Raw genomic sequence first — 14,496 nt, forward strand, 5'->3', positions numbered from 1 at the left:
AAGCATGACTGGCCCGATGTGATATGATCAAATCGAATTGATCATGATTCAAGGACATCGCGATATGGGAGTAGCCCTGCGCTGTATCTCAAGCGAGATATTCGGAATACCATCCGCAGTGTCAGAGTCATGCTCTCGGTTGCGCGGCAGCATTCTTACCGTTGTTTATACATATACCAAGGGCGTCAATACCAATCATATCGGACACACCCTGCATACGACCGACGTCCGAGGGAATCCTTCTGCAACGTGCCTGCCTGCTTCCTTGGTCATCTACCAATATTGTAACTTCCATCATGCTGGTATGATTGAAAATACCTCAATCGAGGATGCTTCGATCACGGTGCGAGTGATCACGTCTACCGAGTATTTTGTGGACAGAGACACAACCACGACATGATCCCATAATTCGTCACGACAAGTCGAGTGTGTATAGGGCAGAACATGTATAAGAACAAGACCGTTGTCACCGTATGGTTTGTGTTTCCGGTTGTACCTTCCCGGCTGCGACAGACCGAACTTTTGTCTCTCTTTTACTCCGAAAAAGGCCATCCTAGTCACCAACGTCTCAAGCTCTTATGCCCTACCTTTTCTCGGCACAGGATCACCTTGTAGCCGTTGGAGGCTATTGCTTTGCCGGCCTCCACTTGGTATACTATACCATAGTAAGCACGTATGGTGACCACATAATTCTAGTGTAAACGTCGCGCTATCAAGCAAACCTGCTTTCACGATGGGCTATGATCGAGGAAGCACCGGCTTGATAGAAAAGCCTCTCCCTGCCAACCCATTTGCTTAGACGCTCAAGGTGATTTCTCGAACTTCTCAACAAGAAGGAAACGAGTTGCAGCTCATTCCATCAACGTTCTCAAACTACACTCATTTGTATCCGACCTTGGGCTCTGGTAGCTTGAAGAGATCATCATGCAGCTTCTTTCCTTAATCACTGCAGCTTTGCTGTCGACACTCACTATTGCATCTCCCCTATCCAACGCCGATCGAGAAAGCGTGAATGTCATCCCTAGAGCATCAGGTATGTTCATGCGGCCGCATTCATGGAATGACTTTCAGATGCTTATTAAAACTACAGCTTGCGTTGTATCTCATCTAGAAATCTTTAACGAGGACATCAAGTATGGCCTCCCGTTCTGCCAATACTATGTGGCAACGTAAGTCTGTTCTACGTCCATTCCATGCCATTTCTGAGCTTACATGACAAAGTCCTCGAACCCAGAGCCCGATTCCCGGCCTGAACACACAACAAGTCTACGATGTTTGCCAATGCATCATCGATGGTCACTTCCAGCCTGCAGCACGAATTGGCGCTGACTGGACACCAATCTCGACATTCAAGGTCGCTACTAGAACTATTGTTCAATATTCCACCGTCACGGTTGCAAGATCGACGGTCGCTCTGACTACAGTCCGATCTGTACCCATCCTGACCACTGGTGTTTCAACGATCACCGAGAAGCACACTATCTTTAGCACGGTGACGGCCAAGGCTTCAAATGCTGCCGAGTCTACCAAGACCATTGCCAGAACGACCGTGACTCAGAAAGTCACCATTGCAAAGACCACAATCACTGCAAAGGCCTCAGGATCGAGCAGTCCTAGTGGAAAATCTGTCGTGACCATAGCCAAGACTACGATTACTCTCAAGCCTACGGCCACCTTGACGGTTGCTAAAACGACCATCACAGCGAACAACCAGACCCCCAGACCAACCACTGTGTTCAAAACCACGACTTTGAGCGCAGTTGGATCTTCCCAGAAGACCGTCACCAGCGTGAAGACGGTCGACTCTCCTCAGAAAACCATCACTGTCGCTCAAACTACCGTGACTGTTCGAGCTTCAAGCACCGTCAGAGCATCGAGTGAAGCGCAGATCGTATCGATCAGAACTGTGACCAGTGTGAAGACGGTTGGCGCTCAGGCTACTGCCACTCGCGTGGTCACAGTCTACACTTCGGCTTCTGCGTCTAAAGCAGGCTCGAGTTCAGGTGCTTCAACTCAAACCTCACACGCCTCCAATGGTGTCACCGCTTCCTCGACCTCCACTGAAACTGCCTCGACCTGTTCTCGTGCTCCGTCCAACACACCATCTGCCACCATCACTGTGGCTGACACTGAATATACACGTTTCTACCGAGGTTGTGGCTACACCGAAAACCCCAACAACCCTGGAAATGCCTACTACTCAGAAAACTTCCCTCCTGTCACTACAAACCTCACCGGCACACTCACTGCCGATCAAGCCGTTCAGCAATGTGCCGAAGACGCATACTACCGCTACGAAGATCCAAATGAGTATCTCTCATTCGATCTGCACTTTATCAGCACCAGCGACGAAGGCCTGGCTGGTGAAGGCGATGGAGTTTGGCAGTGTGTCCAGTACTTCTCTGAGCAGAGTGATACCGATACTTCTGGCTACTTCGACGTCGCCAATCCTGCTGTGCTCGTTGCTTATGGATATTCTTCTGGTCTCTACTCTGATGCTGCTGCAGCGGCTGCAAAGACTAACTCTAAGAGAGCTGTGGCCGATCGTGTTGGAGTGTCGGAGAGTAGCCAGTTCTATCCTGCTGCAAGAGGCCAGAGGCTCAATTATGGATTCAGCAACTTTACGCGTGCTGGATATTAATCTCTCCTCTGTTTAGATCGTCAGTTTCTTTTAGTTCAGATACCACTATCTTGTCTTGTGTATATTGTCTATAATGGATAGAAGAAAAGTTCTTTTTGCTCACCTACTTTGCACGGCCCTCCCTTGTGCGCACTTGAACGAGGTATGGAAGCATTTACTATGCAAGAAAGGATCCACAGAGTACATGAGGAAGAAACGAATTCGGAGCAAAATTCGGAAGCAACGTCTTGTTTACTTCATGCAAGGAAGGCGCGATTGATTGCGAGCTGCAGAAAAGGAAGGCACGACCTGAGCGAGTTTTGTGCACAAACAAAGACAGAAGTTGAAGGATAGATTGATTGTTTGATAAATCATTTGAACTGTTGAGATCATAAGACGCCTTGGAAACCTGATTCCAATAACCTAACTCCCCAAGAAAAAGAAGAGACAATCGCGACATCAACACCTAACACATCTAAATGCTTAGGAAGAAACTCTTTTCGCCCTCCTGAGGCACGACCATGGATCTCTTGATGATAGGGTCCGCACACGACAGTCTGATCCTCTCCACTGTTGCAGGCGAGTGCAACTCAAGTACCTCTTCCTCGCCCCACTGCTTTCTAGCCGCTTTGAGCGCATCTCTGATAGCGAAGAAGACAGCGCTGCCCATGAACAGCGGTGGCTCACCCACACCTCTGGATCTCTGAATCGTGCGCAGATTCTCCCAGTTCACGTCTTTGAGAAGCGAGACATTAAATTCTTGGGGGATATCGCGGAAGCCAGGAATCTTGTAGGCACCAGGGCCGCGCGTGAAGATCTGGCCAGATGCACGGTGCCAAAGTGATTCTTCCATGGTGAAGAGACCCATGCCTTGCACGAAAGCGCCTTCGATCTGACCATAGTCGATGGCTGGGTTGATACTGCGGCCAACGTCCATCTTGATGTCAGCGCGGCGGCAAGTCCATTCTCCTGTCAAGGTGTCAATTTCGACTTCGGCTGCTGCCACACCTTGGGTGAAGTAGAAGAACATCTGGCCAGTGTTGGGACCCCAGACGTAGCCGATATCAGGAGTCTTGTAGTGACCTTGGGCTGAAAGGTTGACACGGTCGAAGTAGGCGGCGTGAGCGAGCTCTTTCATGGTAGCCTTGGGGCCGAGTTTCTCCCTGTATGGAGCGAGGCGCTCGTTGAGTTGTGCACAGGCATTGTGAATGGCGTAGCCGTTGAGATCAGAAGATGCTGAGGCGGCGGTGGACGATGTGTTAGGAACAGTATTGGTGGCAGTTTCGGAGATGAAGACATCTTCCATGGCGACGCCGAGATCTTCGGCGGCGATAGAGATCATCTTGGTGTTCAGACCTTGACCCATTTCTGTTCCTCCATGCGCGAGGAGAACGGATCCATCATGGTAAATGTGCACCAATGCACCTGCCTGATTCAAGAAAAGTGCGGTGAACGAGATACCGAACTTGGTAGGAATCAGCGAGATACCGCGCTTGAAGTACTTGCTCTTTTCGTTGTAAGCAGCAACTTCCTTCTTTCTCTCCTCGTAGTTGGATTCTTCCTTGACTTGCTTGTACATTAGAGGCACGTAATAGTCCTTGAGCTCCTGAAGGAAGTGGGTCTTGTCGCCGGGCTGGTACATGTTGATCTCGCGAAGATGATCGACGTCCATGCCGAGCTTGTCTGCGATTTCTGACATGAAAGTTTCGGTGATGAACATGCCCTGAGGACCACCAAATCCACGGAAAGCAGTGTTAGACACCGTGTTGGTTTTAGCAACGCGTCCGCGAACGAATACGTTAGGGATCTTGTAAACGTTGTCGCAGTGAGAAAGAGCGCGATCAACGACAGCGCCACTGAGGTCTTGACTCCATCCTCCGTTGTTGAAAACATCGGCATCCAATGCTTGAAGCTTGCCGTCTTTGTTGACTGCAACCTTCCAGCGAGCAAGGAAGGGATGTCTTTGACCTGAAGTCAAAATATCCTCATCACGGTTGAGCATGCAACGAACTGGTCGGCCAATCTTCTTGGCAGCTGTAGCAACGATGCCTGCAAGTTGAATGGAACGTGTTTCTTTGCCACCAAAGCCACCACCCAGGCGCTTGACACGGCAGACAACCTTGTTGGCTGCAACTCCTGTCACCTGAGCAACATATGTCTGTGTCTCAGAAGGATTTTGTGTGCTGCTGAAGATCTCCATCTCGCCATCTTCAGGCTTGGGGACAGCAACACAAGCATTGGTCTCCAAGTAGAAGTGTTCCTGACCGCCCATGCGAGCAACACCAGAGAATACGTGGTCAGCTTCAGCAAAAGCTTTGTCGACATCACCATTCTGGATGTATCTGTAATGGTTGAAGTAACTTCCTTTCAGGATAGCCTCCTCGATGGTGAAGATGGCCGGCAATTCTTCATATTCAACCTTGACTGCACGGGCACCCGCCTCGGCGAGTTTTGCTGAGTTGGCCAAGATCATACCGATTGGCTGACCTGCACAGAAGACTTCATCCACAGCGAAGAAGACCTCATCGCAGGTTGGTGCACCCCACCAGTTCGCCTCGGGATTGGGCAGGTCTCTGTGGTCGACCCACTCGATAACACCAGGAATCTCCAATGCAGCCTCGTAGTCCACACTCAGAATCTTGGCATGTGCCTTGGTCGACAAGACCATGTATCCGTAAAGCTCATTCTTTTGCACAGGGATATCGTCTGTGTACTGTGCCTCTCCAGTGCTCTGCTTCATGGCTGCCACATGTGGTTGCTCCTTGCCGAGAATCTTCTGTTCATATGCTTCTCCAGCCTTGTGATCCTTCTTGCCAAAGGAGATGATACGCTCGATTTCTCCGAGGGCGTCGTGGTCAATGTTGGCATCGGTGACAGGAAGCTCGGACAGAATCTCATGGTAGAAGCGATAGAAGAAGCCAAGAGCTAAAGACTTGCGGTAAGAAGCCATACCACCAGGGACACCGAATCTGAGATCAAAGTCTTTCTCCAATCCGTTCATGACAGCTTCCAGCGTCTTGGGATCAGTGAACTTCTTGCCAGTGAGAGCTTTTACTGCTTCCTTGGCGGATATGGTGACAGGAGCCATGCCACCATAGACCAAACTGCAGTCTTCGACATCGTTTGAATCACTCAAGACCACGCGAAGAGCAGCGTTGACGATAGCGATATCGTCATCCTTTCTCTTGGACACCTTGTATGCCCGCATGTATTCATTCTTCTCCTTGAAAACGGGGATCTTGATGCTTGCGATAATGGCGTCCGCAGGCAGAGCAGTCAATCTGTATGCCTTGAAGAAGTCGGACATGGGGATTTCAATAGTCTGTTCCAGTGATTTGGCGACAATGATAGCGTTGGTAGCCATAAAGACAGGGTTCAGATCTGAGATGGGTGAAGCTGTTGCCAGATTTCCTGCCGGCGTACCAACATTTCTGATTTGACGTCCAGCAAAGTACTTGAGCTGTTTGAGGATGGCTTTGAAAGGCTGTCCCTTAGAAGGCCCGTACTTTTCGATTGCATCGCGAGCAATCTGTTCGAGGTCGGTCAAAACAACGTTTCCACCAATCTCTAGGTAATCGTCGTGGAACTCGTATTGACGCAACTCTGCAATATCGCCAACAAATACGGAAGCAGTATATTGCATGCCCTTGAACTTGACCTCGATCTGTGTCTCTGATGAACCACCAATGATCTTTGCTGAAGGGTAGACACTCTTAATCTCTAGTAGTTGTTGGAGTGTGACTGGTCTGAACCACTTCTTTTTCTTGTTTCCGAAGGCTAGCGGCTTCAGCTCGTGCTTCTTGAGCGCTGGAGGGAAAATGAGTTGTGTATCTGGGTTGTATTCGATGAAGCCAGGGGGCGTGAAACGCTTGATGGGTTGATCATCAGAGAATCCTTTACCGTCCTGACAGCATCCTCCTACTCTTCCACAGCCATTTGAGGGTGGTGTGATTTTTGTGGCATTGCCATTTGACTTGCAGCATCCTCCTTCGGTGGACTCGGCCGAGCCATTGTCTTTGCAGCAGGCACTGCCGTTCGAGGACTTCTTAAACGTTTGGGCGGCATCGAGGATGGGTCTGTATCCTGTGCATCTACAGAGGTTGCCGTCGCATCCTTCTTCGATTTCGTGTTCTGTCGGTTCGGGCGTGTTTCGTAATAGGGCGTAAAGACTCTATGAAGCTGTGTTAGCTCTGTAGGTCGGGCGTAATAGAAGCACTCGTACCATAACTATGCCAGGGGTACAGAAACCGCACTGACTTCCATTTCCTTTGGCGATTCTCTCTTGCACAGGGTGTGGGTTCTTGACGCTACCAATACCCTCGACGGTAATGACATGCTTGCCGTCGACACTGACCAGAGGAGCCAGACATGCATTGACTGAAGCATGGTATATCTTTTTTGTTGTTGGGTTGAACTGCGACACGACGACTGTGCATGCACCGCAGCCTCCCTCAGCACAACCGAGCTTTGTTCCTGTCAAGCCAATACCACGGAGGTATTCGAGCAGTGTGACTTCGGGGTCTGCTGTGTCGAGCACCACCTTTGTGCCGTTCAGGTAGAATCTCAGAGTGTCGTCGTATTCCTCGGTGATGGACGAAAGAGTACGCACTGCCGTCTGCGAGACGGCAGGTTCAGGGTCGACCAATCCAGGTGCCATGTTGGACAATGATGGTTCGATCTCGGGCTCAGTTCATGTATAGACCACAACTAGGTATGGAGCGGAGTGTGGCGAAGAAGAAGTGTCTTTAGGAATCTAGCTCGTCAAACAGCTACCAAAGAGCAAAGGAGTCAAATCACCAAACGGGGAAGGTCCATGAAGGCATATGGGATTACCCTTCTGTGTCTTATCAGTGGCCGCCGCTCACGCCGTCCATCTTTCAGCGCATCCCAAACAACGCGGGGCACAGCGTCCAACAGTCCCTGAGCCTCTTGCCCACCAAGAGCATTCATTGCCGTTGTACAACCCCAGCCGTGCGCCTCATTCACACAGATACGGCAGTTCGCGAATCTGTTTGTCATTGCTCCTTGCCGACCTCTCAAGTAATCGCTCGAATATCGGTCTGTCATGTCTTCTGTGAGGTGTCGGCGGCGTCCGACGGGCTAGATGCTCGACAGTTGTCTGACCGGCGATATCGGCTTTAGGCATGAGCAAGCTCGTACCATCTCTGGTTAGACTCAGGATGACTGAACATATTGAGTAATCATCAAGCATTTCTCATCATGTGACACCAATACTAGCACAGCTAGTTCATCTTCATTGGTCTAGTGGTCATGATTTCCGCTTGTCAAGATTAAAATCTCGTCAAGCGCGGGAGACCAGGGTTCGATTCCCTGATGGAGAGCTTCACTTTTTGTCCTTTTGCCTCACTCACATAATTTTCCTCGGTTTGCGTGTTCTCTCGTCTAGCGATAGCTGTCAGATTGCAGTTATGAAAAGGTACGGTATCGTCAAAAAGAATGATACTTTCCAGTGAGAGTGGTTTACAAATGTCTCTCTGTGGACGAACTCCTGATATCAATTACGATTTTGCATTTTTATAGTATGCAAGACTGTTTCGTGTCGTTGGAGGAGAGCTCAGCTTGAATCCTTCCTATGCAATGCATAAACAGATTTCAACTATAGGAATGCAAGATCATGTTCACATCGAGAACATGCCTAGAGAGAACCTTTGGGCTGATACATCTCAAAAGACACTGCTCTCTCTCACGATAACATTATGCGTTTGGTTCGATTAGCATGAGAGAGTCTAAGTACGCTGAAGACTTGATGAAATATTGGGCAATTTTCTTTCTGCATTGTGGTAATCTAACAAAAACAAAACGCTCCGATCGAGAGGGGTATCTTTCTTTTAATGCACAACCGAGTCCCTATAGACAATCGACCTCCAGACGCCACCCAAAACCCCTCGCTATGCAATGCCTTCATGCTTGACGCCAGAAGAAAAAACACAAAAGCCAACCAACGAGCACAGAGAACCTACTGGCCGAGAGGAACATCGACCTCCTCCTCGTAGGTCTCGTACTCGTCGGCGGCAAAGTACTTTGCCACGGCCTCCTTCTCGGCACGAGCGCGCTCAGCAGAGAGCATGAAACGGACGGTGCCGTCTTTGCCACGCTCGCCCACTCTGCTGCGCGCACCCGTGGCCGAGGTCGGGCCCATTGCAGGAGGGGAGTTGGGGCTCTGGTTGGTTGCGCCAGGGAGAGCCGGGGAGACTGGCGAGTGCTTGGAGGCACCATTGGCTGCACCATTGAGGTCCGACTTGGGGGCGTCGATGGTCTCGGTGTAGCGAGGGAGGTTGAGGGCGGTGGCCTCCTTGTTCAGAGTGATGCGCACCGCGATGTAGTTGTCGATGGAGAATTGGTTGCCGACAATGGTGGCATGGCGGTGGTGGGTGAAGAGGTCAAGCAGGTCCAGCAGAGTCTCTGTGGTTTTGGTCAGTTTTGCTTGACGGGTTGCAGGAAGTCAGCACGTACCCATGATCTCGCCGCGGGTAGTGGACCATTTCTCCAGGTTAAGACCTTCAGGGCCGACGATTGCGTCCATGTTGAAGTCTGTGGTCAGATTCAAGAGGCGTGCGGTCAGTTCGATACAGGCAATTGCCATGGTCTGAGCGGTCTGCTTCAGAGGAGCGAATGTGCGGTAAATGTCGATAGACATGTTGTAAGCGGTTCTGCCCAGTGTGTCCTTGGGCCAGCCCGAGTCTCTGACGATCTTGACAACAGTTTCCTGAGGATGTCTGGTTCTGAAATCGAAACCAGCAGATTCGAGCATGAGACGTTCTATGCCGACTACGGTCTTTGATGGCTGCTCAAAAACCTGACGAAGATCAGTATACAAATGTCTTGGTATGACCAAATCAGGACTTACGGGATCATCAGGGCTCAGGTGCTCTGATGAGGGAAGCTTGAGGTTCCAGGCGGCGCAAAGAACTTCACGCGACTTCTTGAGAGTGTCCTCAATCTTGCAGGCAGTGAAAAGTGCGGCAGCGGCGGCGTCCTATCAAAAGTTAGCAAGGATAGCAATTCAAGCTTGATAAGAAGTATGTTACTTACTGCCCACATGTACTCGCTGTCGGCATGGACTAAGCGGAATTTGTGATAGTAGACAACAGCAGTGTTGAAGGTGCGAACAGGTCTGTATTGAAAAGCAAAAGTTAGAAATTCTAACATGTAAAAAGATAAGGATTGTCTTACAACTGCAGAGCCTTTCTGACACTGTCGATGTAGTGGACGCCCTGGAGACGGATGCTGTCTTCCTTGTGTTCAGTTGCGCCAAGAGCATTCAAAGAGTTCTGCAACTGCTGCTGGAAGATGTATGGATTGGCGACTTGGATGAATGAGGGGTGTGGACCAACAACGCCATTGTCGCTGGGAGCAGCGCCGTTCTGAGACATCTCTCTTGAGTGGCTCATGTTGCGCAATGGAGAGTTGGTTGATGTAAAGATGTGAGGGCGCGATGGTGATGGAGATGGACGTGCTCTCATGATGTCCGTGCGTTCGAAGTCGCGCTCGAACCTCGAGCGACGACGCTGGTTCTCTCTCTCGTTGACGACCATCCTTCTCGGCATGACGACTGGCAGTTTATTTTCCTTGTCGTCTTCCTCTTCTGCCTCGTTGTAAGCCTCCTCTTCAATTCTGGCCAATCTGGAGATTTCTGGAGGAGATGTCATCAGCAATCTTGTAGGTTGACCAAGCCGGACCAAGCATACCGTCTTCGCTGTCGCTGTCACTGTCACTCCTACTCATGCTCATGGGAGCACTGCCAGCCGAGACTTCCTCTTGGTCTTCCCATACTGTGATGTCCTGCTCCAGTCCAGTAGCTATAGCAATGTCAGACAGAATTCTCCAGTAAGTTCGGGTCATGATTGCAACACACCAGCGTCGGTGGAAGCTGTAGCTCTCCAAGCATTAGACGTGTCATTCTGGTATCCAACACCCATTGGTGTACTTTCACCTATGCTTCCGTCAACACGCCGTCTCAATGCTCGGGCTTGAGAAGGCAAAGAGGCAACTTACGAGATGTACTGGTCTGCCTTCCTCCAGCAGGGTTGGCCCTAGACCAACGCTGTGGACTGCTTCTAGGACTCCCCCAAGTGCTCTGACCAGCGTCATCTTGAGCACTCTGACCGTCTTGCTCATACTCCTGAGTCGATGTCAAAGAAGCAGGAAGCACAATCTCCTGCAGAGGCTGTCTGTCTCTGTGGACAGCATGGTTGCCAAACTCCCAGCGAGTATCAGAAGAACGAGTTTGGGGGACAAACGCCTCAGCAAGCATGGGTTGCGCAGTCACGCTAGGATCAGCATGGCGGAAGTCGCACTGGATACTGCTCAGGTGGCAGCGGCCCATCTGCCACATGCGACATACAGGCCTGCTGCTTCTCTGCCGCATCACGCGGGACTCCATCTTGCTATCATTACCCATCAGTAAGATCGTGTGCAGGACTGGCGATGTAAGGCTACACTAGATGTGCCATTGGACATCGCCTAGAGGATGTATGCTTACCTTTCTGGAGAGATAGTTAAAACCAGGAGGATCTAGAAACAGAGACAACTCCTCTGGATGATGGAAAGAACTTTGTGGGCAATTTGCAAGACACGGCGTTGTCACTTTGCTTGTTTAGATGGCTGCGACTCCGACTCCGTCACTGCTTGCTATGAAATTGCCGCGAGTAATGTGTGGTGGTTGGTATGGGCTTCTTCGCTACCCAGTGCACGTCCCTGACTCGTGACCAGTATCTCTTGGACACCAGCGCTTGGACGGAATCTTCTACGCTAGAGCACGAAGGGTGTCCTGGCCCTTTGATATATCTACTTCAGCTTTGGCTTCGACAGGAGCCAGTGTGCCTTTGATCTTGTCAAGCTGAAAGGGCATATGATGTAGGATCCTCCATGCCTAGCTGTATGCTAGGATGGCCATCTTCTATTGCAAAGACATGATAGATCAAAGAGAATGAGAGTAAAAAACTAGATGGTTCCATATGTATCTAACACGACATGCTTGTCTCCAACAAAAGTGGGTATATGCTCTATCAATGCAATGCACCTTCAAAACATCCTATGCTAATGCCCTGATCTCTTTCAACCGAACAATGCGATTAATCAAAGCCTCTTTGAGGGCTCATCAGATGGCTTGCCACAACAGCCAGGTCCTCCTGGGAAGGAACAGCACCTAACCAACTCTCACCACCAGAAATCTCGAGCTTATCCTTCAGCTCCTTTGTGACTTCCTTCATCTCATCTTCAACATTGAGGTACCAACGCAAAAACTCGCCAACCTCGGTATTCTCGTGGTTTCCGTGCAGCTTCTTTGAGGCATGACGGTTGGAAGAGTAGATGTTTACATCAACGGCACTGTGACCGTGAGTGCTCCAACCAGTCTGACTGCGCTTGCTGATGATCTGAGACATGGTCCATGGGCTCAAGACTGGGTGCTCGATCAGGTAATCGATCTCTTCGCGAGTCACGTCCTTGATGCCCAAGTTGTCGTTGATAAGCTTAGTGAGATACTTGGGAAGGTCGGCCTTGGAGGGCTTGGAAGCTGACAGGTGGGAGAAGTACAGACGGGCAGTGTGCTCGGCACTGTGAGTTGCGTTGGCGAGAACGCCAGGGTACCAGAGATATTCGGGGTAGTCAACGTTCAACTCTGGGTTGTTCATTAGCAAGATTGAAAATGAGAAAGGACATGGAGAGACATACGTCTAGCAGTAGCCAGGCCACCAGTCTCATGGTCACTGGTAGCAACCATAAGACCCTCAGTGTCATCTTCCTCAAGGAAGTCGAGAACAGCCTGCATGGCTCTGTCATAAGCAAGAACCTCGTGAACCTGTGCGGCGGGGTCGTTGTTATGACCAGCATGGTCGATTCTGCTTCCCTCAATCATGATGAAGAAGCCTTGTTCACTGTCTTTTGTGGCATCGCTGAGAGCACGAAGTGCAGTCTTTGTCATTTCTTCAAGCGATGGGTAGTCATCGTCGACGTGTCTGCGATCGATTTCGAAAGGAATATCGGTGGGTGCGAACAGACCAAGCAGAGGAAGCTCGACGGAAGAACCAAGGTTGTCAAAATCCTCACGAGAGGAGATGTAGTTCCAATCGTGCTCATCCGCATTGGCGATCAAGTCTCTACCGTCGGCTCTGCAGCCTCCAGCAGTGGTGTTGGGCAAAAAGTGGCATCTTCCTCCACCGAAAATCAAATCGACGTTTCTGCCCAGGGGACCATTACCAATGAGTTGTTCGGCAATCTGGTCCTCCATAGCGCGGGTTCTGACGTGCGAGGCGAAGCATGCAGGGGTAGCATCGGTAATGCGAGTGGTGACAACAAGACCAGTGGTGTATCCAGCTCTCTTTGCAGCTTCCATGACACTACCGCAGGGAGTGTGATCGGGCGTGACGCTGATGGCGCCATTGTAAGACTTGTGACCACAACTGAAGGCAGTGGCTCCAGCAGCACTGTCGGTGACGAGACTGCTGCTGCTTCGCGTACGACTGTTTCCGATGAAGTGCTTATCGAGGACCAGAGTGTCGTCCCATGGCAGGGCGTTGACATACTGTTTGAAGCCGCGGGTCAAGGCCAACGAGGTTGGACCCATGCCGTCGCTCACCTGTGTAGGTTAGTGACTGAATTGAGACAGTAGAGCAGAATACTCACCATGAAGACGAGGTTTCTCTTTCCAGTGGGCCGGTCGCCATGTCTGTCAGGAGTCGTCTTGGACGATTGATGCTGGTAAACAACGGCGAGAATGATGACGGCGGCAGTGGCTATGAGACCCCAGACGAAGAGGGCAATCTCACGGTATCTGGCCCATCGTGAGGTGGATGATTGGCGGATCGGTCTCTGTCCTGTCAAAAGAGCATCTTCTTCGGTTGCTCGCTCGTCGTTGTGCGATGACGGACGACGCGTCAACAGGGGTTCTTGTCCTCGAGGCATTGTGTTCTTGCGGAGGAAGAGAGAAGGAAATCTCTCAAACAAACGAAACACCCAAGAACTTGGTCATTGCTGAGTACTCGATGGTCCTCATGACCGCATGCTATGACGCTAGAAATTCTTGGCGCCATACGAGATGGCTTATCTGCTGATAGCTACCCGTCCACTAGTTGTTACTCCTGTCTTTCCTATACCATCTTCTCATCCGTCAATGCTACCGTTTCAAGCATGCAGTAGGCCTCCGTCCGTCACCGTCCAAATTTGATCAAGGCATCCAGCACAAACACCAACACAAATCAGCTCTGGTTACAGTAATGTCCCTCTCTCTTTCCTCTCTGCGCAGCCTGTCGTGTCAAGGAAAGCTCAGGCTTGTCGATCAATTCAGCGTCATTCTCAATTTTCCACTTTGCGCACTAGGTCTGTAAAAGACCACTGCATACGATATGAATACAGGTGCTGTCAGAAACCATTCAAAAAGGCAGCCTGAGCTTTAGGCGTAAGTAATTCCAGCTCTTCATCTTCGTTACTGCCTGTCCTTGTCACAAACAGGATGATTATGAGAGTCAACGTGAACACAGCTACGACAATTCGGTCACCCTATGAAGGCTTTCATGGTCGTATTGGCCATTCAGCCAAGTGTAGCTCAAGGCAGATGCGCAAGGCTTGGATACTGACTAAGGCATTGTCGGGGCCAAGTCATCAGTCTGCAACAAGTCTCATTGAAACATGCGCGCTAACAAGGAAGGCATTCTGGTTTATGTGAGATCTCTAAGCAAATGCCATTTATCTGATATACTGGTCTCTACTCAACTTCACCTATCAGAGTCGAATGCCTGCGTCCAGTGCTGTTGGTGTCATGAAATCAGGCGAATGATGCACGACCAACAAGTCTGGTCCTAAGCGTGATCAAGACATGTCAAGCGTTGTCGACCCACTTGTAGATGTTGTGGATG

The 14,496-nt window shown here is 50.3% G+C and overlaps 5 protein-coding genes across 5 annotated transcripts; 1 reads left to right on the forward strand and 4 right to left on the reverse strand.

Moving 5' to 3' along the window:
* Positions 1–924: 924 nt before the first annotated feature.
* On the forward strand, positions 925–2,641 carry M437DRAFT_65792 (uncharacterized protein; the record flags this gene model as incomplete). The annotated part of the gene is made up of 3 exons (XM_041024639.1): positions 925–1,033; positions 1,091–1,169; positions 1,222–2,641. The coding sequence occupies 3 exons, from the start codon at positions 925–927 to the stop codon at positions 2,639–2,641; spliced, it is 1,608 nt and encodes a 535-aa protein (XP_040880219.1).
* A 454-nt stretch (positions 2,642–3,095) lies between these two features.
* Positions 3,096–7,277, reverse strand: M437DRAFT_84228 (xanthine dehydrogenase; the record flags this gene model as incomplete). Its single annotated transcript, XM_041028069.1, has 2 exons — positions 3,096–6,791; positions 6,843–7,277. The coding sequence occupies 2 exons, from the start codon at positions 7,275–7,277 to the stop codon at positions 3,096–3,098; spliced, it is 4,131 nt and encodes a 1,376-aa protein (XP_040880220.1).
* A 1,320-nt stretch (positions 7,278–8,597) lies between these two features.
* Positions 8,598–10,032, reverse strand: M437DRAFT_47520 (cyclin; the record flags this gene model as incomplete). Its single annotated transcript, XM_041021467.1, has 5 exons — positions 8,598–9,043; positions 9,095–9,437; positions 9,489–9,617; positions 9,674–9,755; positions 9,815–10,032. The coding sequence occupies 5 exons, from the start codon at positions 10,030–10,032 to the stop codon at positions 8,598–8,600; spliced, it is 1,218 nt and encodes a 405-aa protein (XP_040880221.1).
* Positions 10,033–10,598: 566 nt separating this feature from the next.
* Positions 10,599–11,009, reverse strand: M437DRAFT_47692 (uncharacterized protein; the record flags this gene model as incomplete). The annotated part of the gene is made up of 1 exon (XM_041021507.1): positions 10,599–11,009. The coding sequence occupies one exon, from the start codon at positions 11,007–11,009 to the stop codon at positions 10,599–10,601; it is 411 nt and encodes a 136-aa protein (XP_040880222.1).
* Positions 11,010–11,715: 706 nt separating this feature from the next.
* On the reverse strand, positions 11,716–13,546 carry M437DRAFT_84230 (alkaline phosphatase-like protein; the record flags this gene model as incomplete). Its single annotated transcript, XM_041028070.1, has 3 exons — positions 11,716–12,263; positions 12,317–13,220; positions 13,268–13,546. 3 exons carry the CDS (start codon positions 13,544–13,546, stop codon positions 11,716–11,718), a joined length of 1,731 nt encoding a protein of 576 aa, XP_040880223.1.
* Positions 13,547–14,496: the final 950 nt, after the last annotated feature.

The sequence above is a fragment of the Aureobasidium melanogenum genome (genome assembly GCF_000721775.1).
Source record: "Aureobasidium melanogenum CBS 110374 unplaced genomic scaffold scaffold_9, whole genome shotgun sequence".
Classification (NCBI taxonomy): Eukaryota; Fungi; Ascomycota; class Dothideomycetes; order Dothideales; family Saccotheciaceae; genus Aureobasidium; species Aureobasidium melanogenum.